The following is a 27,854-nucleotide window of genomic DNA, read 5'->3' on the forward strand; positions in this document are numbered from 1 at the left end:
CATTATGGTGGGTGGAAACCGGGCACAGCCCAGGGAAAACACACAACCATCCGCAGGTTGCTGACAAACCTTCCCACGTACGGCCGGAGAGGAAGGCAACATGAGCTGGACTTGAACACACAGCGACCGCATTGGTGAGAGACTCCTAGGTCATGACGCTGCGCTAGCGCGCTAACCAACTGAGCCACGGATGCCCCAAAATCACTTAATATAAACCACACTAAACAGAAATTTAGAATATTCGGTCAGTAATAATTTCATTTAAACAGAATTTTCTACACATGAAACGTATAAGAGAGCACTGCTTTGATGTTCGCGACGAATTCGACATTTGTATACCATTTTCCAAAACAACCAGAACACAAGTTTCTAAATATGTAATATGTAAAGAAATCATATATCAATGAATAAAGCTGATATCATGTTAGAGAGAGGCAGTCATTGGTTGTCAGTGCTGCAGGCAAGACAGTTCCTGTTCTACGAAACTATTTCAATTCCAATTTCATACTACACTGTTGACCATAAAGTTGGAATAAAATATTTTAGCCACAATCCCAGAAGTTTAATATTATTTTTCGCCTCAAAAATAATATAAGCCGACACGAATTGATGCATAATCTCTCTCTACCACGTGTACAAAAATGTTTTATTCTATGCTAATATGAGAATTACATAAGAGGCTCTGACGGTAGTGATAAAAAGCCCTGTGCCTGGTGCTTCTCCAGTGATCTTCATTCAGAGAGAGGTCAAATTACCTCGCGCATAACGGAGTTCTCGGTTTCGCATGGAACAAAAAGTAGTGTAGCGGGGATTCCGGCTATGCCTCGTGCTAAATACGCCGTAGAGTGATTGCCCTCCATCAAGAAGGCTACAAACAGTCCGATGTTGCCGATTTTGTAGGCATATCGCAAAGTACAGTCAGCAAAATCATCAGACGTCATCGAGACGTGGGTCATTTGCGGCCACGTCAAACTCCAGGACGACCACGACTGACTACGAGACGGGATGACCGCCGACTGCTCAATCTCTCTCACACAAACCTGAAAATGTCTGCGAACCATCTTCGCCGTTTGTGGCGGAGGCATTACGGAATCAATGTTTCCCGAACAACGGTGAATCGCAGATTACTTCAGCATGGTTATCGAGCAAGACGTATGACCAAATGTCCCCGCCTAACCGCCCAACATAGTCCAAAGGCTTCGCTGGGCTAGGGGGCACAGACAATTGCAGTTAGGGCATTGGCGACATGTGGTCTTCACGGATGAGAGTCGCTTCTTCCTGAAACCTGTGGACGGAAGGCAAAGGGTTCGTCGTTTGCGAGGAGAAAGCCTTCGAGATAACTGTGTGCAGGAAAACAATCAAGGGGGTGGCGGTTCAGTAATGGTTTGGGCCGGTATTCACTATGGTGGAAAAACGCCGTTGGTGGTGCCCGACGAAAACGTCAACGCCCTCGTGTACATTGATTTCCTTGAAAACCATTGCCTTCCATACGCACGAAGGGTTTATGGAGACAATTTTCGTTTGCAAGACGACAACGTTACAATACACAGGGCCGCTGCAACACGAGAATTTCTTCGGGCACAATTGGTGGAGCAGTTACCTTGGCTATCGTGTTCCCCTGATATGAACCCAACAGAACATGCCTGGTTCAAGTTAGGGCGAGCCATCAACGCACGTGACAATATTGCTGAAAATCTGCAAGAACTGGCACAGGCTCTGATCAATGAGTGGAACGTTCTGCCCACTGAATTCATTAACAATCTGGTCGACAGCATGCAACGACGTCTTGACGCATTGATTCGTGTCAGGGGTGGTCATACGAGATATTAATGACTGTTTCTCTTACAAACTGTATTGTCTGTAACTTATAATACGAAGGGAAGAAATACGTTTATGTTTGTGATATGGAGACATTGCAGTAAAGCCTTCAATCCTTACGCCTTGAAATGCCAGTTTTTGTTTTTACGCCGTTCTACAGCCTATAATCGATCCATTAAAGATTACAATAGGCTGATATGTGTAGAAAAGACCAACATTTGGCGTTATGCTGATATCTACGCCATAATCAAGCATTCAATACCGCGTACAATTAGAATAACTCCGAATTCAGTCGTCGAATTAATTTTTTCCAACTTTATGGTCAACAGTGTATCAGTATGTTAATAACCTCTAGGTGGATTACAAATATATGTCTGTTTCCGTGTTACCATGAAGCGGTAGAAGAACAAAACGAAAACAGTTAATTAAGCCTCTTGTAACCTGTGACGTATTTCCTACATATGACTTACATTCATGGTTGGGACCCTCGTGCCCGAGTGGGATAGCGCGCCAGCACGGCGCGATGGCCCAGGTGCCTCCCGCCATTGCGTTCACTGTGAGTTCAAGCCCAGTTCACGTTGGCTTTCTCTCCGGTCGTAAGTGGGAAGTCCTGCAGCAACTTGCGGACGGGCTTTGCCCAGTTTTTTCCCACCATAATACTGGCCACCGTCGTGTAAGTGAAATATTCTTGAGTACGCCATCAAACACCGATCAAATAAATACACTAATGACCTAGCTTTAAACAATCCATATAAAGCAAAGCTTGTGAAAGATATATATCCGCCTTTGCTAGATTGAAAGAAAATTACTCTTTCCAGATTGCACATCCTACTTGGATCAATATTTGTACAAAGACCGAAACGGTCTTATTTCTCATACGCTTTAGCGCAAGATGGATGGTTTCAATTTCAACATTGTAATCTATCCTTTCTTGGACAGCAATGTACCGAAGGATCCTGCATATGACGTGTACATATCTCTCCTTGTAGCATTTGTTACATCCTGTGTTTTATATGACGATTTCGTATATCAACGTCAGAGGTTACTACTGCAAAAAAAAAAAAAATAAAAAATAAGATAGGGTGCCAAGGTTATTCCGTCAAACGCCTTTACTGTGAGTTTCTCTAAATCCTCTAAAGCCTCTAGCAGTAGCTTGTAATTGTTTTCAGAACTGTTATAACGTGGTGCAGGATAAGGGATGTGTAAATAAAGCAGGCATTTTGTTTCCAAGGGAAGGCAAATCAGTAATATTGTTCATCCCAAACTAGATTTTTCTCACACCGTACACAAACCCTTTCTTCTTTTGGTACATTTGCCCATTTATACATTTAATGTTGGGTGAGGTGTCCGTCACGTTAAACTCAGACCAAACCGCCGGTATAGTTGATAAGGTTTGGTTTCCTCCGCTACATCTAACAATCCGTGCTTCCATTGAATAAAGCATTCTGACGGATAGTGCCGTGGCCAGTGGTTAAACGTTCTTGCCTTTCAAAAAGTAGGATATCTGAACATCTATCCTTGGAAAGTTGCTTACGTTGTGTGGTTTGTCCCGGGCACTCCTGTTTAACTCGCCCGTAAAACTGATCGTATTTCGGTCAAAATTTATAAACTATAGCTTTAAAAATAATATATAAATAAATAGAAACCATTTATACCACAGTATAGATCTGTTTTTCATAAATTTTCATGTCTGGTGATTTGGCCATGATACTTCAGTAGCGGCAGCACTTTGGCGGCATGGACTCGTTTTATACATACGTGTATAGTATATAACCAATGGCAGTCACCCACCGTTGCTCAAGCATTTAAATGAGAGTCAACGTATTTCGGAAAAACGAAGAGATACCAGTATAGAAGAAAAATAACAAAATATAATGTAAAATCAGAGTGGAGGGGAGTGTGAAATAGTTAAAAATTGTCAGACGTAATTGGTAAAAACTCTTTTTTTCGGTTTAATGCTTGAAGGCTGCAGCTTAACACACTGCCTAGCACCATAGGTTAAGCATAACGAGCTTTAAAAAGAGCAATTTCTAAAACATGGTAGAGTTGTTATTATTGAGAGGAATCTGTAACTGAGGGCTATATTGATTCATAAGTATATAGCTGACCTGTTTGCGAAAACGAGGTTATCATAATTTAAAGGAGAGATTTGCCAATAGCCAACAAGAAAGCTACCCCGGAAGCAATGGCGGAAAAGTGTGCTTGACCCTACATGTCTACCGGGTCAAGCGTCAAGACTAGTGCTTTTCGCATCTCGTTCCCGGCCGGAGAAATGAATGAGTGAAAATCCCGTGATACATTTTGACAATGAAAACCTCGTTCTCGTGTGGGAACAGCAATTCGAATACGCCCAATGGTGATAAAACGCTAAAACTGTGGTCAAAGTCAAAGGTAAATCCGACAAAACGCGTACAACCAAACAAATCGTGCAGGATTACCTCCCTTTATAATTATCGGCACAGCAGGCATCAGGAGAGCGATCGACCCCATCCGATTCCAGGCGGATGCTAATGTTAGAGCCTTCCTGCCGTTAAACGATAGTGTGAATTATGGATGAACAGTGTGGATGAACATTAAGAGTGCTGAGGGATAATATTAATTTTCTTCATTTTCTTCAACATTTCAGAATATTTCCGGCCATTGGTGGAGAATGTGCATAAAACAGATCGGTTATTAAAAAATATAAAATTTGTCTTAAAAATAAAAGTTTTGTTTTTTGTTATGTTCCTTGAATCCATATACCCTTTGATTTATAGTACCTTTTTTGTGTCCTTTAAATCGAAACGTTAAATCCATCATTTGCGGACTGTTCTTTAACGATGAATGGGCGCTGCAAGCGATTCCATTGGCTTGTTACTGGGAGCAACGCATGAGATAAAGAAAACGTATCAACTGCTTTACATGCAAGTGAACAGTATAAATTTAGTAATTTTTAATTACAATGAATGTCATATATGTAACAGATTCGTCACGGTCTGTGTATTAAACTATATCAGGAAAACTACAGCGCACTCATATGCTCCATATTCAGTTTGATCTTCTCTGCAGTTAACATTGTCTACAGAACTGAAGCATTTGCTATTGCATACACAGTGGTTTGCCATGGATTGTCAGCTCGAAGAAGAGGAAAAAAAGCAGCTGACTTATATCGCAGAGCAATGAAGACAGACGGAGAACGAGGTTACCCAGAACATCATGCTACAGTGTCTAACAGATTATGCACAACTCTTTCACAGCCGTCTGGAAAAAACAGAAAGTGTTTTGGACAAGGACGGTCGTGAGTTTATGTCTCACACCAACGGCAAAGTGAAGCCTGAAATGACCAAGTTGGAGAAGAGAACACGCCTGGATGAAGAAAACCTTTCCGCACCTCGAGTTTTAAGGCCACATGCGTTTAATCCATCTATTGACTTTAAAAAGGTCGAAACCGAACAAATTACACTTAGTGGGGAAAAGGAAGAAAACCTGAAAAAGATACTGCATATAGAAAAAAAACACTGTCAGACCAGAGGAGCTGATACGTGTTTTTGACAGAGACGTTGTACGTTCAGGTAAGCGTTATGTAAAGAATGATCTCAAATTTTCGGAATAATCAATTCGCGCTTACTTTTCCACTTGTCCACCTATGCGCATTCAGGAATTGTTTACTTCGGCATCTTGAAATTTTCTTTTCTTTTTTTCTTCTTAGTAGTTACATTTCGACACAAACACTTAAAGTTAATGTATACACGGAACTTAATCGGCCTTACCATATGCGGAACGCAACTGGGCAAAATTCGTGCAAAATGGAGATTTCACATTGTGACATTTCATTTCATTCTCGGCGAACGCAATTTTCACTTCATATCACCTAAAGACTGAACAGGTGTCACCTATACGTGCAACATCCGGTAGACTAACAATATTGAATGTTCTCTTTGCATGAACCTATGGTGGCTGATAGCATTCATTTAGACCGCGAACTTACCGATCCAGCGAATAGCGCGAAAAACACGAAACAAGGAGAATGGTGTTAAATTAAAGGTCCCTCAGGTCGCGATCAAAAATGGACGCTATCAGACACTACATAAACCAGTCCTATTTTTATATTTGCATACGTTCTTGGTACTTTAAGTGTTTGTGTTGGAATATTGTTTCGGAAATCGGCCTCGGGATCATTTACCCTTAAGATCCATTTTCGTGAACGGCAGGTATACTAATATAATCAAAGGCGCACAACATAGAGAGTAAAACCAGAGCGGCAACGACAGTGTGATATTATCACGCGTAACCCGAAAAATAGGGCAACCTGTCAGTTTACCTCAGTCAGGCATTTATTCTACTTATGTAAATGTAAAAATAGTAGCAATTCACGCATCTAGCACCATGCCTTAGGCGGAATTAGTTAACAAAAAATGCAATGTTGTTAAGTGCAATTTATTAGATGTGACTCCGGGCGAACGAAGTCAGCTTCTTTACATAATTCATCTTCAAATACTGAATACTACAACATACAAAACCACTGTATTAATATAAGATACACATGTATAAACGTCACGATACATAAATTATCCGGTATATTCTCTCTATGGGAAACAATCACGACACGAAACGTCAGGTAAAACTGTGCCAAAAAAATTTTATGTACGTTTTAAGAAAGCTTAATAATTTGGATAAAACAAGGTAGATTTTCCCGACTAAAAGAGGACGTCAGATAAATTACTTGGCCATGACTTCGACGTATAACATATTTGGTGATTTTTTACTAATCACCTGTGTGGCAAAAGCTATTATTGTCGCAAAGTAGACTCCGGCAACATTTTCGAATATAAGTAGTGACAAAAGATGTCTGTCGAGCATACCACTTAAACTTTGAGCATTTTCGTTGAAAATATTTCTTCGCAGGTCATCCTTGACCCTTATTTTTCTCAACAGTAACTACCATTCAACTTTAATCACAAGTTTTCGGCTCCACATTCTTTCACAAGTCCACCCGCTTCAAAGTGAACGGCCTATATGCCAGTGAGGATGCGCGTCACACTGTGACATCACAGCTCGCCTGAGCTATAAATACACTTCATTCGTATCGGGTGGGTGTGAGACATCTGAATTGTATAAGAAAACACTAACCATCGGTTTAGTCATACATTTGAAGCTCTTTGGGACAATACATTCATTATCATGTGCGGCCTCCGTGGCTCAGTTGGTTAGCGCGCTAGCGCAGCGTAATGACCCAGGAGTCTCTCACCAATGCGGTCGCTGTGAGTTCAAGTCCAGCTCATGCTGTCTTCCTCTCCGGCCGTACGTGGAAAGGTCTGCCAGCAACCTGCGGATGGTCGTGGGTTTCAACCGGGCTGTGCCCGGTTTCCACCCACCATAATGCTGGCCTGCGTCTTATAAGTGAAATATTCTTGAGTACGGCGTAAAACATCAATCAAATAAATAAATAAATCATTATCATGGTTGGTTGAGCGGAGATTCGAAATACTTACATTGGGAATGTGAAAATTAAAAGCGGTGGAGTCGACAGGCAATTTCCACGCTCACCATGTAAATACTACGTATCACCACTCAACCAACCATGATAATAAATATTGAGCCTCTTCTTCGTAAGGAAAAAAAGTAAAACTAAATGGGATTGAGACACAATGTCTGATCAAAATTCTCCACTACCTTTCTCTCAGAAACAGGTATATGAAGACTTCAATGTTTTCATAAAAGCTCATTTTTATGACCAGAGTTACGTCTTGTTTTCATGCAGAGTCCCTCAACTCCATTGATTTATATTATAGTCGATGGACCCAACTCGTAGATAACTGCGTTTTAATGACACATGACTTACACGGTGTTGGGGGGTGGGGGTGGAGATGGCGTGTCTTTTCCTTCTATTTCAGCACTTGCTTTTGAGCAGTTAAAAAAATGCTGTAACTCAGGTAAATCAACAAGACGCCTGATTGCACCGATTACGTGTGGCCATTTGTTAACTATGACACAGTTGCCGCTTTCCTGCTTAAAATCTTAATGCTGCTGTTTTTTATGCTAAAGACAATTATGAGTTTATTCTTCTTACCAGTTTTTGCTAAATACTTCTGTGTCAACAGCGTATTTAACAATCGTATCCAGAGTACGTGTGGGAGGTTTTAGATTTATGTGTGAATGAAGCTATTCCAGACCCGGGTCAACTGTTTTCAATTTGTCAAGCAGCTGGACTTGGTCTGGTCTCTCGCTTGCCCTCATTAGCTATAATTTGTTCTGGAAACCAACTTGGTGAATCATTGTCGATCTCACTTAAGATTTCTGGCTTAAAAATTCACCTTAACTTAACCCCGCAATCGCCTCTCCGTTTTTAAGCTGAACTATTGTTCTCACCCAACGGATGAGTATATACCTTACCGCTCTGCAGACGTCTGCAGTTAGGGTATAGTTCAGCTCCAGACTGATTAGCGGTCGTAAATCGACTATTTCCCGAAGTATGCCCGTGACCGTAACCGCCAATGGTGTTTAACAAAGTTTAACTTGTCAGGTACATTTTGTTCATCCTGAATTTAAAATCTTAATTATCTATTAAAAGCTATGTAATATGAAATGAGAATTGCATTAGGGTTAAAGGCCCACAGCTTTAATATGTTGAGGGCAGCACTTTGTAAAAGAGTTCCAGGTTTATAAATGGAAGAGTACAGATTTGCATTTCTGAAAAGCAGGCTAAGAAGAATGAAGCAAATTACAGATCTAGATAATGTGGAACCCTGAAGCCAGGATGCCGTAAGAAGACACGCGTTGACTTTCTATTTTGCATTATTTTTCCGTGGATCATAAAGCCTTCAAACAGATTAGATTTCAGTCTCAATTTTCCAGCAAAAACTGACGAATTGCTACACAATCGCTAGCTTGATCTACGCGATTGCTGATGAGCTGCCTCGGATGCTTCAACACATATTATTGCCTTGTACTGAATCTAAGAGGAACGAAACAAGAGACGTTTACAGCTGCGCAAAAATGTTTTGCATCTGTAACTATTTCCAAAACAACTGCATAAAAGTTCACGCAGTTCACGTAGATTTTACACCACAGTTTTATGGGGAATAAAAATAACTAAAGCAAAAATGCATATCTGATTCACGCACACACAAACTCACGCGTGCGCGTGCGCATTTGTAAAAATACATATGTACATGTATATATGTAGGATTTTTCTGATGTGGGGAAATGTGGGGAAAAAAGCAATTCACACCTGCTCAACTTTTCCTACAACCCCGTGACTGTGAGGACAGCGCAGGTGACAGGATCGAGTTCCGGGTTAGTTATTCGAATAACCAATAACTAAACCGGCACCGGGTTAGTTATTTGAATAAATAATAACTAACCAGCAGCGGGTTAGTTATTGGAATAACCAATATCTAACCCAGCAGCGGTGTAGTAATTCAAAATCATTTACTCGAATAACTAATGGCTAACACAGCAGCGGGTTAGTCATACTAACTAGCAGCAGGTTAGTTTTTCGAATAACCAATAACTAAGCTAGCACCGGGTTATTTATTTCATTAATATTTATTTATTTGATTGGTGTTTTACGCCGTATTCAAGAATATTGGTTAGTTATTTGAATAACTAATTTGGAATGACTAAAGAGCAGAGAGTTAGTTATTAGTTATTCGAATAACTAACCCGCTGCTGGTTAGTTATTAGTTATTCAAATAACTAACCCGCTGCTAACTTCAGTGTGCTCCGTGTGAACGTGTCTTGAGAGAGGTAGACACCATGTGTCATGTTCAAAGGAACCGTTAAGAATCATGCTATAAAGCTCGACAGGTCGGTGTACTGGTACATGTATGCAATATGTCGGAAATGGCATACAGTGTCTTTAAAGGAGAAGAAAACTTAAAATTATGGCACTATAGGCTGAAATGAGCGCATATTTTCTATTTGGTGGTGCCTGCTGCATAATTTTGCGATTTTTCCTCGCCACACACGTAAAGCCTGAAAACGGCAAAGCTGGTATAAATCGCTGAGCCTATCGCGTCCTCCATCTTTAACACCCTGTAATTCGGCGGTTTCCCACGGCAATTCTCCTCCTAACACAGAAGACTTCAGGACTAGTTCTTAGTCAAAATGGAGTCGCCCACAGCGGATTTTGGCGCTGACTTTATTGATAATTTATCAACTTGAGGTACATATTAGAATTTTGTCACCTGTGTGAAAATGCATACTCTTTTCAATGGTATTTGTTTGATATTTAAGTTTTCTTCTGCTTTAGCAAATGGCGGAGAAAGGCACCTTGGCAGACAGTTTGCTGCGGGTTAAAATGCGAATCAGACTCGACTATAAGTACTACTAGTTCATCTATAAGTACTATCAGTCTGAGGGCTGTGAACTCCGGGAATACGGGCCAGGCACAATGTACCAGCGCACCGGAGATGTTTGTATTGCGCATAAACCAGGGTTCTGCTGGTGGACTAAGCTTCTTCGAGGCCTTGTCCCTTTGCATTGTTATAATGTTATAGTATGCCAACAAGGCAGAGATGTTAATTGCGATTTATTCAACGACACTGGTCTAAAGTTTACTAAAATCATATTTAACCATACCACATGTCAAAGGGACCATACCCCGGTAAGGCTTACTCCACCAGCAGAACTCTTTGGAGAGATTTTTGACAACTATCGATTATAATTCGATGAAGGGTTGGCTAATTTGTCTGGTGTAGTAAAAGAACTGAAACGTGTCGCTGTGTAGGTTTCTGACTTGCTCAAACGGATTTAGAAATATGGTAGAAAAAACTCATGATAAATTTTTTGGGGTAGTGGTGTGACACCAATTCTAATTCATAACCCATGTAGCATGTAGATGAGCAAGCTGTCATAACAAAACAAAAAAAAATCCTTCGTCGTAAAAATCCATTAAAGACGGATTGAAGAGGTTTGCTGCTAAAGAAAACAGATTTTGGTGGAATCAATAATTTTAATGAGGTTTATGCCAAATACGAAACCGGCGTCCCTGACAATCGCTGTAGAAAGCAAGACTACGTCGTTCCTTAAAGCCGGAATATCAACAGCAAATACGTGCCGGCTCTGTATTTTAATTCGTTTTCGGTGCACAATAAAACCTTCAAACAGTTTTGATTTTGGTTAAATTTTTTTCTGAAATAGGTAAAATGCCAAACAACGGCTGGCTTGATCTATCTCCGAGCTTGTCCGAGCTTCTTGGGATGCCACATGTGATTGTTTTGGGAACTGCTTCAACACACATTATCGCCTTGAATGCAATCTAAGGCGAAGAAAAATGTGACGTGTACAACTGCTTGGAATTATTTAACTTTCTGAAATTATATGTCAAAACTTCAAGTAAAATTCAGACATGCACTCTTCAGCATCACTGTGGGTTTTTTTTTCATGCAGGTTGTTTTGTGCGATTAGACACTGTAGAAGGGAAGCACTCTCCATAGTAATCACCGAATCGCTAATAACTTTCAACGTATATCCCGAAAATAGAACATAAAATCAAAGAAAGTTTTCTCATCTGACCTTCCTTGTCACACGACAACGGCTATGAAGTAAAGCGATATTACCCGTAGTAATTTACTCGAAGTCGGATTTAATCCCGGGTCTCCCGACTTCGAGGCGCATGCTCTAACCATTAGACCAAAGAGGTCTTAGTTCTTCAGCTTAGACAGAATACACATATCTGTCGGAGTTTGCCGAAACTGTACGTCTGTTGCACACGTACGATACGGTGCATGTATTTTCATTAAGGGATTTCTAAATCTCCTAAGAATGGTTACAAATTATATAACGTTTACCCTGAGCTGTTCCAATCAGTTTACAAAAGTAACATTTATATGAAAATGACTTCTAGCAAGGTGGTTTGGTTCGGCCCTGTTAACTTATCAATGCGTCGAAACAGACATTCGTATTCCAGCTGACGTTCCACTGTCAGCTTTCCTCCGCTCATTCGATCATAATCAATGGCCAGCTTGGGCCAGGCTTGACGTTAGGAGGTGTGTCAGGTATATGGGGAAAGGTTGTGTCTTAGACGGGTATTCTCCGAGCTTTATTCATTCACAAATTTTGCCGTCGACGTATACATGCTAAAATAAAAAAAAAGTCGTAATTTCCTACCGCGTTAAATACCAGTCAAACAAAAATGTGGCTAGAACACAAAACACCTACAAACATGGGTTTGCTGAATTTCATAGTTACACAAGCATTCGGCTTTTTCCTCACCAGAAAAACGCGCTCTTTCACATTTCAGGTCTGTGAATTGTCTAAGATGTCTGAAGTGTATCTAAAGAATGGATTCGTTTAAAAAATGTGCACGAGGGGATTAACTATCGACTTTCTCATCTGGGGAAAGAACACTTGGGCAGTAAAGTTAAAACTGTTTTTAGGCATTTATCTCATAGATTTATTTTGTCTTTTCTGAGGAAGTATCGTTTTTTTACATTATATGTAAATTTACATATAATGTCACGTGATAGGAATCAAGAGGCCTGGGGAAATTTCAAATGAATGTGCCGTGAAAGAAACTGGCGACATACATCAGCCTTACTATAAGAATATAGAAAGTTTTCCCTCTGGATGGAATTCTGAAGAACATTATTTAAAAAAGGGCATCTGGTGTATCATGTTTTAAGTTGTATGTATATATGTATTAAACGTCTTATTGATTATCGGCCTTTGGACAAACACACGATTTTATCACACCTGAAACCTTAAAGCACAGAGCAAATCGGAATCACGCGTGTATTTTTCACTAGAATTTAGGCCATCCATAAAACAGAAATCAGTATTTCGATAACCTCTAATAAACTGGGTGTATCAGTTTGTCTCTGCCTGAAATTTAACACTCCGTTTTGCATTATTGCGGTCATAAAGGATTGTGTTACAAAATGTTCCATGACACGCTCTATAAAGCAGCAAGGCAAATTTAAAATCACCTGCTGTTTTTCCACAAAACATTAACATATTATTATCCAATTATTCCATAATGGTATACGTACATGCATATTCCTTAAACTCTTATTTAAAAATGCTTGGGGAATACTACAAGGTTTTCGGACACCATCACAACATTACACGGATTCATAAATCCCACCGAACGTTTTGTCTTACAAGTTGAATGGATGATGTAAGGTATGATTTGATTTGATTGGTTATTTATTTATTTATTTGATTGGTGTTTTACGCCGTACTCAAGAATATTCCACTTATCCAACGGCGGGCAGAATTGTGGTGGGCACATTATAGTGTACGGATTGCTTTTGAAGATTATGATATTATGGTCAATCAAAGAAATAGATTACATTTACATTCTTTTCTTTATTTTGGAACAAATTGGAGAGCACAAATAAAACAAAAATAATGCAATAATAATTACTTTGTTGGAATCGGAAAGTTTTTTGATTGTCCATGATCAAAAAGTACTGAGGGCATGGTCAGTGGATGCCCGTATCACTGCACACTGCCCACGGTTTTCGACAATTCCCGACATTCAAGGAAATCACCATTATGATGTGTTATCACTCCCTGGGTCCATCACTCTGGCAATGCCCACCGCCCAGGCATTCTGGAAATTTTGGACATACATGCTACATATTTTGAGCACAGAAAACTTTTAATTTTCTAAAAAATATCCTTGCAGTAACTGTCACTGACTTGTGACTAGTACGTTACCGAATGTGAATCGGTCAATAGTGTAATAAAGGCAACAAGGTACCAGTCAACATCATCGGAGATCGTTTCTTAAGCAATTTATAACAACATACATTAGAATATAAGTTGTCTAATATCCGTGGTGATTTCCATTGATACGACAGATAAGTCACCGGTAAAATTCAGCCTAGTGTCTCATGGTCATGTAAAGTTTTAATCAAAATTTTCATGTATATGCTTAAAACGTAACAACGTAGCCCGCTCCCTCCACGCAAAATGGCATAAGGAGTGTTAGGTGAAAAAGGTGATGTTAGACCTTTATTAGAATTCACCGATCGGATAACGGATAGCACCGCCACAGTGAACCACAACAACAAAAATTTTGCTAGTCTTGACTCCGGGCTATTTTTTTTTCAGCTACGATCTTAACATGCTGCGCAGACACAAGAATGACACGACTGGCTCACATAGTATAATTTCTAGCTGTAATCACAATTTCCAAAGGTTTAATGTTTTGCATAACTTAGACTAATAAACCGGGTTTTCAGGCTGACCCGACACTCCACGATGTTGTCGTTGTACATGTACTGGTGGTCTCAATGGTATACACTGGATGCACATTTCCACGTTAGTGGCGGGTTCGCATAATGCAAGAAATAATACCCCATCAACTAAGCATTCAATTCTCCATAGTGATGAACTGTTATTAAACGGGCTGTTTGTCGGACAGCAAAGACCTGGCGGAGTCATTGCGCTTCCTGATACGCCTGAGATAATTTAGAAAATCGGAGGTCAGTCGATGAATAGAGCAGTGAGAACCGAAGATAACTGAAAATATCCAATACCTATTTGCAACTCGCGATCAAATCTTTCCCCCAGGCACGTCGATAAAGTGACATGCAAAAAAGTTGCACAAAACAAGAATGGCTTCTGCCTATCTTGTAGAATATTCCATGTCTCAAGATAGAAAACACATTGAACTGATCGACGATCTGGCTAAACTCTGCTGTGTGTTCTTTTTTTTCTCTTTCAAAACAGTGTTTTTTATTCAAGGCAACAAAACATTTGCTCTTCATAAAGTGTGAACAGACGAGAATATTTTGTTATCAGTTTCTCTTGCTAATCTTTCTTGTTGTACAGCTTCATCTGACAACCATATTACTTCACTCAAATTTTTTAGCTTTCCATCTGCTTTGGATACAACTTCTTTTGTTCTTGTTAGCTACTTCCACATTCCACAGATGTAGTCCTGAGATTTTCTTTTCATAGGCAATTTTCTTCAGTGCTTTAATCTTTTTCCTTGTGGTTGGCAACCCCGTCATTTTGCTCATTTTTGAGAGATAATTTACTTGCGTTTGTTAGATGTAATTGCTCGCTGATGGACATTTGGCAAATTTGCCACATGCCTTTTTAAACGGCATTAAAATAAGTTTGTATAACCTGGCACGTTTGCTGGTAACCTGTTCGGAAATGCCTGCACAGGCTTCCACCTCCATGGATCAGCTATGTCATCTAGATGGTTCGATCCATCTTCTTAAAGAAGACGAGTTTGACACCAATGACTAGAACTCTATTGGCCCCGAGGCTCATGTACCTCGTGTGAAGCCTTGCTGTTTCAAACAAACAAGTAACTAAATTTCTGCCTACCGGGAGTGAAAATCTTATTTTCTTTTTGGTTGGTTGGTTTTTTTTTTTTGGGGGGGGGGGTAAAAACCTCGTCTATCGGACTTTTATTTTAGTAAGCATGGCTGAATTTATTTATTCATTTGATTGGTACGCCATACTCCAGAATATTTCACTTATACGACGGCGGCCAACATTATGGTGGGGGGAACCGGGCACAACCCCGGGGAAACCCACGACCATCCGCAAGTTGCTGCAAGACCTTCCCACTTACGGACGGAGAGGAAACCAGCATGAGCTGGACATGAACTCACAGCTAGCACACTAACCAACTGAGCGAAGGAGGCCACGAGTGTTTTTGATGAGATCCAGTCAATATTTTCTCAGCGTGTGGCATTTTCAGGAAATGTATGTAACTTTACAGTACCCTGCATTGAGTTACTGCAGTCGCAAAGCCACACTTGGGCATGGAATAATCTCGAAATTGGCTGTAAAAGTATAGCGATTGTCTCTTATGGTCTGTGTTGTACACATAAAGAAGGCTCACAAGCCTGCTGGAAAAGTATCTCCATGACGTCAGGTAGTCAATGGTGACTCTATTGTAGTGAAGTAGATTTTCTGATGTTTGATCACCAAATTCTTCCGTTTTTCTTAAGATTTCGACGTTTTAAACGATCGGTATGGATTCAGTGAACACAAACGTATCTATATGCATTTTGGAAGGTCCATTGCCGTATTTTTTAAAAATAATTGTGCTTACGCCATGGTGCTAGGGGGCGTGTACATTGCAACTATTTATACATTTACATAAACAGTTAGAATAAAACCCTGACTGAGGTGAAGTGAAAAGACCGTATTTCACCGGTTACGTGTGACCATTTGCCAGCTATCACACTGCCCTCCCTGCTATGGTTTTACTCTCTATGCTGTACATCCTTAATTATATTAAGATCATAAACCGTACAGGTAGATTCCCATGGATCCAATGGACACAAATTGATGTAAACTGCGTTTTAGCAACAGCAATTGGACGAGAGAAATCAACAGAAAGAAATTATAGCATTCAGTTTACAGTATCAGCTGTCTTTTCGTGTGAATAAATGTAGAATATTTTGTTATATTAGTTTGGCATAACGCGGCACACAAGGATATAGTTACGTCTTGACACAATAGGACGTGAGCAAGGTGGCAGTTTACAAATTAAAATTAAAACGAAACCAACAAAAACGATGATTCTGTAACATACTGACATAAGCATAAACTGGACAGATTTTCGGTGTTTACTGAACGCACATGGTGTCTCCTAAACTAGGATTTACAAGTAGCCTGGAACGGATTATGAAGATTCCCAAACATGGGGAACTTTTTCTCTATTGCTGTTTATCTGCGACTTTAAGTCGCTGTACATTCGGTTTGTGTATGTGTAATGCATGTTCTACATTGAACATAACACAGATATCAGTCCTTGGGTAAAATAGGTGAATTGTTAATCGCGGGTGTGTCGTCTGGCCAGTAAACCTGCCGTCATGATGCCGACTTGATTCCGAGAAAGTGTTGACCCTGAGTTGTCTTTCATGATCACGGGATTCCACTGTAGCGAAGGCCATATATGTGACAGATATATTCACGTTTCAGAACGTTGATAACCTATGCTGTATCCAATACTTGTGTAATCAGTCTGAGAACCAGAATGTTATTATGCCCTCGCTTCTGTTGAGAAATGAGAAATATAGCTTTTCTTGAAAAAAAAAAAACATTTACAGAGATGCCTGTGGCAAGTTAGCAGCCAGGTGTTATCCAACAAAGCGTTGTTTCGTCTGGAAACAACAAACGAATCGAGGTATCTATAAATAAGAGGACACTTTGCATTTAACACTACGTAGTTGCTACTGCTTGCGTTATATCAATATGTTTGAGTCTGTGTAGTAGTTTTTCTCATAAACAAAATACGTGTTAAAATTGGTGTACTTCTGAGTCTTGATTAGTGTAATAGAGAGTTTTTGTGACAGGGCGAATAGGTTCATATTTCACATTGTAAATTGTAATTACTTGGACAGCAAGATACATATCTCAGTTTGTAGCGTTTGTTAGATCCTATGTGCTGTGTGACAATGTCATTCAACGTCAGTAGTTATCACTTGAAAAGTCTAGTGTGTCAAGGCTATTCCATCAAGCTTCACTCCAAGTTTCTTAAATTTTACAATGAGTATAATTCTCTTGTAAGTAAATATGGACAGAGCGTCTCGAATCTCCAACGTTCTGCCTCAGTATTGTGTCTAATTCAGCTTAACTCGGGACAGATCGCATGGTTGGATATCTGAACAGTTGCAATCAAAACGCAACTGAGATACACCTTATACTCTATCATGGTATTCGATTTGAATTCTGAATTCACTCTGTCTGTTAGAACATATCTTGCGTCTTTCCAACATCACTAAAAACTGTTGACTGCTTCACTTTGCATGAATCCGTCGAATTTTCGTACTGTGTATACTTTCTTCGTTTCTTCGTAGGTTTGTAGCAAATACACTGATGAGGCAATTCAGTACATATTTATACATACATGCGTATTCAAGTGAGCTTTTAAAGTCAAGCTAATATCATATACCTATAAATTTTTGTCAGCTTACATACACCTAGATATTACCGAATACGGCGTAACCAACCCAATCTATAGGACTTCAGTCTCATGACAATTGTTCAGTAACGCGGCAGGATATAGTTCTCGCAGGGTTGGGTCATCAAAGTCTTTAAAAGTGAGATTTGTTTCTGCTTCGCTTGGCGCTCAGCGCCGAGAGGTTAACCCAAGGAAACTTGACTGAAAAAAAGGCAAGAAAAAGGGAATTTTTTCCAGTTCTCAATGTAAATACCGTTTTGTCCGAAACCCTCTACTTGTATAAAACATGGGGCTAGAGTCATTGTCTCTGGTCACTAGTCCGTTTTATCCATGCATACTTTATGTAATACAATGCGGTCATTCGAATTCCCGTATGTTGGATCAACTCTATTGCCTACAAGTTTACCTCAGTCCAGAACCCATTCTGATGATGAAGCTAGTTTAGCTTTGAATCCGTAAGGGTACAGCATAGAGAGAGAAAAACCAGATCAGCGACGACAGATTGAATCAAATGGAATCAAACTGCTTTGACTTTCCCAATTTTCATGTTCTTTTTTAAAATTATTTTTCTTGTCTCTATAAAGACAATAAGTGTCATGAGCTCCAAGGAGCATAGGTCTGATACTGTGAGGCTCCACATACATTTAAACCGAGAAAGAATAATTTTTTGTTTAAATTACAAATAATTACGTTATAAAGAGCATTACTTGTCACCCGCAGTGTATCCCTTTGGCCGATAGTTCCTCTATAAGTTTGTTTTGCTACGGCGTAACAAGATGAAAACAGATTGTTTTCAACATATCTTTTGCGATCAGTCACATAAATGCCTTTTGCTCTTGGTTAGTCATTTACATGAATTTTTCCCCTAAAAATAGAGAAAAATGACCAAGAAGGTGAATCTATATTTCCTTGTTAAATTGCCCCGGGGTCATGTACTGTCCTTTTATATGATGCATGACTAGCCAAGTGTTACTTCGACCTACTAAAAATGTAAGACATGTCAGCATTTTCGTCGTGAGGCTGTTCTGAACTCTTGGTATGTAGGCTTACAATTCTGATAGGAGACTGGTCCATTTGCCTGGTACATATCTTCTTTGGATGTTCTACGGATATCATTTGCTAGCCAGAATTTGTAATGGAACGTCAATATGAAGCGGAAGAGAGACGGCAGCTCCGTGATATCGCCGACAAGTGGGAATATACAGAGGATGAGGCCATGCAGAACAACGCACTAAAAGCTTTGGCAGACTATACAAAACTTTTCCTGAGCCGTATGAAAAACCCTGAGATTCAATCGTCCAAGAGGGAACATTGGCCATCAGCTACTTCAAACCGTGGTAATGAGGTCAACGGTACATCTGAAATTTCAATACCACATCGTTTCAACCCAAGTATTCAGTTTCAAAATGAAGGAAGCAGACAAACTAAAAGGCTAGAAAGTATAATGCAGATTGGAAATGACCCACTAAGATTAGAGGAGTTGATACGTGTGTTTGACCAGCACGTTGTACGCTCAGGTAAGCGTCATTTAATATGTTCAGACAAACTTGATCATTAGAAATTACATCTTGCTTTTAAGTCATCAACCACGTTCTACCCACGACAGCTTATGCTGAGCCAAACGTCTCACTGAAGAACAAGACGCTAATATACACGTACAGTATAAGGACATCTCTACTTGACATTTCTCCACTATCTATACTACAAGTCCTCACACAGATTTAAATGATAGAAGGTCTGTCAACAACCTGCGGATGGTCGTGGGTTTCCTCCCAACATACTGATGGCCGCTCGAATATAAATGAAATATAAGTGAGTACGGCGTGAAACACCAATCAAATAATAAATAACAAATTATAGTATTTTAACACTAAATGTATCGGTGTTTAATAATACTGGTTATCGCTACATTAACGGTCAAGCCAACAAAGCCTTCAGTTCACCTACAGACAAGGGTAACCATTCATGGGATGTTTCGTTGTTCATCGAGTTGCTTGAGGTTCTCATTAATAACATCTGTGCAAAATTTGGGGAAACCATATACGAACACTGTATAGGTCTTCCAATGGGTACAAATTGCACCCCCCACCATTGGCCTATAAGTTGACCTACACCTGTTCTCGTACGTTCTCCTCACCAGACCCATTAACATTAACTAAACGGTATATAGATAATCTGATGGCTTTAAAATAAACATAAAGCTAGCCATTCAAGCAGAATTAATTCATAAAGCAGTATTCCAGAAATGTTTAAAACATTTAAACAAAATATTTAAAAAAAATTCTACACTCCTTATTAACAAAATAAATAGCAAACAATCTTCAGTACCTACCCACTAGTTTGGTGACCTCATTTTGCCATGTGACGTCACAAAAACTAAGATCTCTTCCGTAACATCGGTATTAAACAATGTGACAATGAGAAAATACAAACAAAAACCCAACCAAAGAGTAATACCCAACCAAAGAGTGTCAGCTCTGCTGTGTGTTCGAAGGGCAAGTGTTTCTTTTAGTGCGGCGCGAGGCGATGTTTGTGTTTTAGCCGTCCTGCTGCTTTTCATCCTGCATGGGTGGAGGTATTTGGTATAGGTGGCTGTTACGGACTTACGGGAATTTACTCAACATAGCAGGACCTTCTGATTGATTGAGTGAGGGCTTTGGGTTTAACGTCGCAAGTAACAATTTTTCAGTCATATGACGACTATGGAACCCTTAGAGTACATGTAATGTTCCTCCTTGTTGCGGGACGGAGTTCCACTGCTATTTTATCTAGTGCTGCTTTACTGACACGCCTTACTTAAGGCAAGTAAGCTGCCCCACTCAAGCCATTATACTGATAAGGGTCAACCAGTCGTTGCTGAACACCAAGCCAGGAAGTGACAACTTCCTCTTTTAAGGCCTTAGGTGTGACTCGACCCTGGACTGACCCTAAATCTACTGTTCCCGAAGCGAACCCTTCTGACTGATAACAGATTTGACTCTTTCATTCGATTTTGGGAAGAAATTTTCGTAATAAATCTAACTTTACTAAGGAATAATAAGGCAAAGTCACAATACTTTTCTTCAAGCAATTATTCTCTCGAGACAGTTTTCTTGCCAGCTCACCCTGACAAGTTAAATCAGTATCCAGCCCATCTTGTACGCATTGTGGAACGGCCATCCGTTCTCAGTCCCCTGCTCATAACTGTGCATCAGCTTAACACTTAAACTAACCGCAAAATCCAATTTATTGCATCGATATCTGTCTATCCACTATAAGAAACCATACTGACAATCGAAAGCTAATAGGTTTTTCGACGTGATAGCTAATTTTCACGTGAGGCTTTCACCGCTTTTCCTATTATTTCAGCGTTTAAGTGAACAGTTAGAAAAAAAGACTGTTGCTCAGGTAAATTAACAAAGAGGCCTTATTGCACCGGTTACATGTGGCCATTTTTTAACTATCACACAGTTGACGCTATCCTGCTTCTAATTTTTATACTGTTGTTGTTTATGGTAAAGACAATTATCAGTTTGTTCTTCTTACGAGTTTTTTTGCTAAATGCTTTTGTGTCAAGGGCGTATTTAACAATCGTATCCAGAGTACGTGTGGGAGGTATTAGGTTTATGTGTGAATGAAGCTATTCCAGACCCGGGTCAACTGTTTTCAATTTGTCAAGCAGCTGGACTTGGTCTGGTCTCTCGCTTGCCCTCATTAGCTATAATTTGTCCTGGAAACCAACTGAGCGAATCAGTGTCGATCTCACTTAAGACTTCTGGCTTAAAAATTCACCTTAACTTAACCCCGCAATCGCCTCTCCGTTTTTAAGCTGAATTATTGTTCTCATCCAACGGATGAGTATATACCTTACCGCTCTGCCCACAAAAAGGTATATAAAGTAAAAGTCCAGACTTACAACTATTTTACGTGGGAAAACTTCCGCAATGCGTATCATTCTGACCTTCCGCCTTTGTTTGTTGTAGGTGTAGATATGAGCCACCCAACCTTTTTCGGTTTAGTACCAGGATCCGGTCATCTCCTCTATTCAGTTTCAGAGTATCTGGCCAGCATCGCACATACTCTACCACTAGCCCCATTTGTAAGCCCAGGTAAAACTTTCAGTCTTTTTGATTTTCTCAAAAACATGCAACAGCCTTGCATGGAAAAAAACACCGGTTTCACAAAGGGCACCTATTTGTTTTATGCTCTGGGGTCTGTTTTACAATGCAGTCGCATACGAAAATAACAAGCTGGGAGATACGTCACCATGGTAAATACGCTGATGGCATAGTGTGCCGATAGTTTGTAAACTCGACCCCGGCTCGCAGTGTTTACTGGGGTCTTGACCACTGAGTTCACGCTCAAATGTAGTTCTCGCTGTTTCGGCTGGGGCGAAGTTGATTATCCGGTACAGCTGTATCTGGCAAATGGTCAGTGGGCTACTCCGGGCAGTCCATAAATTTGACCAGTCAATCAAGTAAAAATGGCTCGAGGACTGTACAGCAGTACATTAGTCAATTAATAGATTGTAAACAATAGAGATGTAAACCCACATATACAAATATGTTTCAGTTGGTTGATTTGATTGCTTGGTGTTTTACGCCGTACTCAGGAATATTTCACTTATACGACAGCGGCCAGCATTATGGTGGGTGGAAACCGGGCACAGCCCGGGAGAAACCCACGACCATCCGCAGGTTGCTGGCAGACCTTCCCACTTACGGCCGGAGAGGAAGGCATCATGAGCTGGACTTGAACTCACAGCGACCGCATTGGTGAGAAGCTCCTGGGTCATTACGCTGCGCTAGGGCGCTAACCGACTGATCCACGGAGGCCCCTCAATTGGTTGATTATTTTTCGGTATTTCGGATTCGAACATGGTTCACTTTCGTGAAAAAGCCGGCCTTTCCTCGACCGATTGACTTGAACATAGAACTGAATTAACGGGTGACATAGATATCATCGATGCATAAATTAGCAAGGTCAGGGTAACGGTTTAATTTTTATAATGCTAGATACGGTCAGGGGTGAATGAAGCTACCGAGTCATATACAGGTACGTGGCAAAAATTTATCAATTTTATCAATCCGAAAGACACACACACACATATATATATATATATATATATATATATATATATATATATATATATATATATATATATATATATATATATATATATATATATATATATATATATCCCCTTTTGTGTGGTGCACTGCCATATCAGAACGCGCAGCTTACACTTTTCCCCACAGCATATCAAAAAAGCAGCCTAGCATGACCGCCATCTGTTTTGTTTAGTTTTTGCTGCCCAAGCGAAGAATTTTCTTACCTTGGTAAACTTTAAAGGGATAAATAGTTTTCAGCTCTACCCAATATAGAGAAATTTCTGATATATACTGAAACGCATTAAAAACGAACAAGAGGTGAAAAGTGGAACTGACGCTAAACTAAATATGGTGTTGGCTGTGTATTACATTCACACTCATATAAATCAGATACGCACTAGTTATGACAACTGTCATTGGAAAGTACAATATTTTAATGAAGAGGGAATGGAAAACACAAGAGGTCCAAAGATAAAGTCATTACTGGTATGACCACCTCTGTCTGCATTGTAAACAATGCAAATTGCCTTTTTGCCTAAATTGTCTTAAAATTGCATTGCCTTTCTTATGGACACGATCGGTAGATAACAGTTTATGGTATCTTATGCCATTTATGTTGTAGCCTATGGTAAGTGCGAGATCTGTACAGCTGGCAATTTGGGGTCGCCGTCCCATTAGTGCTTGTCGGGCGATAGATCGGGAAATAATATGATTAAAGACGTACAGCTTAGAGAGCAAAACTTGAGCAGCGACGACAGCGTGCTAGGTGGTAAATGGTCACACGATACCAGTGAAACAGGCGTCTTATTAGGTTATCTCGGTCGGGGTTTTATTCAAACTGTTCATGTCAAAGCATACGTAGTGGCAAATTACACGCCCCACCCCCAGCACAAAGGCTTAAGGAGAATTAGGTAAAAACATGCAGTGATGTCACCATCTCATCGCATTCAATATACAATCACATTAATACAAGGCAGGTGATGGATTAAAATTTATCCCTCAGTACTCTGCTCTTCAATAGACAACAACGGGCAGGTGAGTTACAGATATTATTAATTACAAGATCTCTCAGTGAAAGGATACGCAAATATATGGTGTTAATAATTGAGCGAGACCTCTTTGCAGGATAAATTCGTACGCCTCGCCCAATGTGACGATTGCTGACGCCATGTATTTGTGTATCTTATCACTGGGTCACCATGTAACGAATTTATCTAGCAAGGGTCCATCAATTCAGTGCAGAAAACCGAACTTGCTTCAGCGATGTGACCATCGATGGACCGAAACAAAGGGAGATAACCTACTCAGCAGACACAATTGACGTCGTCTGCAGGATTCGAGAATATGTCTGTACCCAACGTGACCTTGACTGTCTGGAATCCTGCAGACGACGTTAAATGTGTCTGCTGTGTTGTGTTGTGAATGCAGTTCACACATCACTGAATCGATTCACCTATACACCCATCTTCTGCATTGAATTGACTGTGTCTTTGCAGGATAAATTCCTGCGCTTGGCCCAATATGAGGATTAATGACACCATGTATTTGTGTATTTTATCACTCAGTAACCATGTAACTACAAGTACATCATTCTGTGGCAGGAAGCCCTGCTATTTGTGCTCTGGTGTTGTCCTGTTAGAAAGTAAATGTATGCAACTCCTGTTGTTGTCCTGTTAGAAAGCATGCAACTCTTGGTGTTGTCCTGTTAGAAAGTATGCAACTCTTGGTGTTGACCAAACTATGGTACAACGCGACGTTTGAAAATGACGTTCCTGTAGTAAACCGCATAACACGACCAGTACATATATGGAGATGCGTTCTGTGATGAAACCATCGCCTCAAACCATCACACTTTCGCCACCCCATTGATTAGCTTGCATAACACAATTTTCAAGATAACCTTCACCACGGCAACGCCGGAAACGCATAGGTCCGTAGGTGTTCCTGAGGTGAAATTCGTAAGAGAAGAGAACGCCATGCCTTGGTCGAAATAACCATAGTTTGTTCGGTCTTGTGATAATACTGTGCTGACACCCAAACCGTGCTGCTCTGCCCCCTGTAGTCAGTTCAACTTCAATCAAGGTGATGGCATCATTACTGCTGCAATAGCGATTGTGCTGACAGCCTTTGAGTGGCCTTTCACACAAAGACTATCAAACCTGACAACGTTTTTGGCCCTTCTTTAATTTCTAACCGTCAATATTTCTGTTCTTATTCTCAAATTATCATGATATTTTCATGGATTCATGTTGGTGCGTTTTTAAAGCGTGTCAGTATATTCAACCTGTCAGTAAAATAACAGTGCAGAAATTCATTTGTGTCTCAACAGCCTGTCATGTCTATCTGGCATTATTACCCAACCCATGCTCCTTCAGTTGGGAGGCAAATCTAGGATCTAATTGCCCGTATTGCGGACATGTATATAGTAACCTGCTTTATAACTACTCACTGTACATCTGATTTGGTACATTTGGTTGAATGTCCTCTGCAGGTAGCTGTGACATTGAATTGAGTGTACTAAGATGGGTGAATGACATCATCGGATATCCCGAGCAAGCCCGAGGATGCACAGTCTCCGGAACCTCCATGGGGGCTATAGTGGCTTTCTCCACAGCCCGCCATGTTAAACTGGCGGACAGCAGCCAGTTCCGTAGGTACGTAGTTGCAGTGAGAAATATAAGTTATTTGAGCATTTTCTACTAAAATGGGTCTAAGGGAAATGGGATGGGCTGTAAAAATTGTCTCTATGAAACTCGAATCAGTTTTGCAGAATACGAAATAGTCTGTAGGCTATAGCTCACACGTAGCATGATGCATTTTGTTGGCGGTAGTCTCAACGAGCCACGTATTAGAGTTGTTGAGCACTTTTTACATAATAAATTCACCAAAGCTCTATCTTACAGAACACGTTTCCAAGTAAGACGTAATTATTCTTCGTTAATAGATCGGTGGTGTACATGACAGACCTAGCACACTTTTCCCATACAAGAGCTCTGCGAGTTGTTGGCCTGGCGGACGTTATTGTAAGACATGTGCCTACCGTGAAATACAGAATGGATTCCAGAAAACTGGAAAAGCAGATAATGGAAGACCGAGAGGTACATATCACCACAAAGAAAGGAATAGCTTCAGTATGATTCTGTATAGCAAAATTTCACATAGGATATAGACAAATTTAATATTTTTTATGCTAATTTATAGGTTGCTGTATTTCTTACCCAGCTAAAATAGTAATGCAGTGAAATGTAGTATTCAGCAAGAACGTACACAAATTGGTAGATGTATATATAAAATTAGTTTTGCTACTGAAATCTTACATAATGAGTTACATAATAAAGTTATTTATTTATGTGTTTGGTGTTTGACGTCGTTCTCAAGAATATCTCATTTACACGATGACGTCCAAGTCTATGGTGGGAGGAAAACGCAGAATCCTGACAGATCTCCGCCCTGTATAAACGGAAACGAAACCAGCATGAACTGGAGTGGAACTCACATCGACCACATTGGTGAGGTCCATCTGAATAATTGTGCTGCGAAATAGTGCAAACACTCGGCCCTGGTGGACCATCAGTCACAGTTACACATACATGAATACATGGTGTTTAACGAACTAGACAACCTAATCTCGTTAACATATAACGGACACAACACTAGTTACTGACCTCAAATACGTTCCAGCAAAACAAATGTACCTATAGCCACACTAGTATAAACTAATGTTCAAATGTTCTGTGTTCCAGGCCGGGTTGTATCCCTTTATGGTGGTTGGCACAGTCGGCACTACCGGCCTGGGAACGATCGACCCACTGGGAGATATCAGCGAGGTGGCCCAGAAACACGGTCTGTGGTTTCACGTGGATGCTGCTATTGGAGGGTGCCTGATGTTAGACGAGGCTGTGAAGAAGCGATGTGAAGGTGAGAATACAAAGGTACTTTTGAAGGTGGGATGCTATGACAGCTGAAAACAGCAGATGTGGCTATCTATACACGACGATAAAAATCCCACACAAATAAAAGTGAGAATGTCGACAAGATTTAAGGATACTGCAACACCTCTAATGCAAAATATAAAAAATTCTTCTCACCAATTTCTCCAAAAATATTTAAAACATTTAGTCACCAACTGAAGTGTAATTCCATGTACATGTGGAGCTGGGGATTCCAGGTACAGGCGTTAGCTTTCCAGTATATAAGTAGTTAACATTTCAAAACATTTTAAGGATCGTTAAGGAGATTAAGGATCGTTTTCATTCTATTACTTCACCGTTTTGGCATTTTGGGAATTACATGTTTCTTAAAAAGCTTTCCTATGGTCAGCCTTAAAGGATACCTTGTCAAGAGTTTGAGTTTTTGTTATACAAATAAGGTATAAAGATAGGGAAAAACACACTAAACGATTAAGTCCCTAATGACGTCTTCTCCTCTTGCTTCAGGGATAAACATGTCCGACTCTGTGGCATTGGATTTTCACAAATCCCTCTCGGCCCCATATGGATCGGCCGCCGTGCTTGTACGGGATGGGAAACTTTTGAAGTGGGCAATGGCAAGAGACAGCGCCCCGTTTATTTCAGATTCAACTGACGAGGACGGTTATTCACCGACTGACTTCGGTTTCGAGTTGACCCGACCCTTCAGAGCATTTCCGGTGTGGTTTATGTTGAAGAGTCTGGGCACAGAGATGATTAAAACGGCGTTGCGAGAAAAAGTGCGACTAACGAAATACGCCTTCAAATCAATTCGTGATATGGCCGATGTTGTCACGTGCACGGAGCCCGATCTGACTGTCATCGCCTTCCGGTACTTTCAACCTGGCAGTGAAGACGGAAATGACGTCACGCGCAAATGGCACGAGCTGATAGCCAAGGAGGGACAAGTCTGTATGACACCGACAACAGCAGACGGCTTGTTCTACATCCGGTTATGCATTTTGTCCTTCCGTTCCCACATCGAGGATGTTGACATCGCATTGTCCGCCATCAGGAGGAACTTAGATGTCATTTTAAGAGAAAAAGACATTTTCGTTACAAGACTTTAAATGATCAAGAAGACACACAGTGGCTAAAATATTTATACATGAA

At 40.3% G+C, this 27,854-nt stretch overlaps 1 protein-coding gene across 1 annotated transcript; it reads left to right on the plus strand.

Moving 5' to 3' along the window:
- The first annotated feature begins 18,818 nt into the window (after positions 1-18,818).
- Positions 18,819-27,811, plus strand: LOC135476984 (tryptophan decarboxylase-like). The gene is made up of 5 exons (XM_064757132.1): positions 18,819-19,200; positions 25,265-25,427; positions 25,718-25,871; positions 26,517-26,691; positions 27,210-27,811. The coding sequence occupies exons 1-5, from the start codon at positions 18,819-18,821 to the stop codon at positions 27,809-27,811; spliced, it is 1,476 nt and encodes a 491-aa protein (XP_064613202.1).
- The last annotated feature ends 43 nt before the right edge of the window (positions 27,812-27,854 follow it).

This window comes from Liolophura sinensis, chromosome 10, assembly GCF_032854445.1.
Source record: "Liolophura sinensis isolate JHLJ2023 chromosome 10, CUHK_Ljap_v2, whole genome shotgun sequence".
NCBI lineage: Eukaryota > Metazoa > Mollusca > Polyplacophora > Chitonida > Chitonidae > Liolophura > Liolophura sinensis.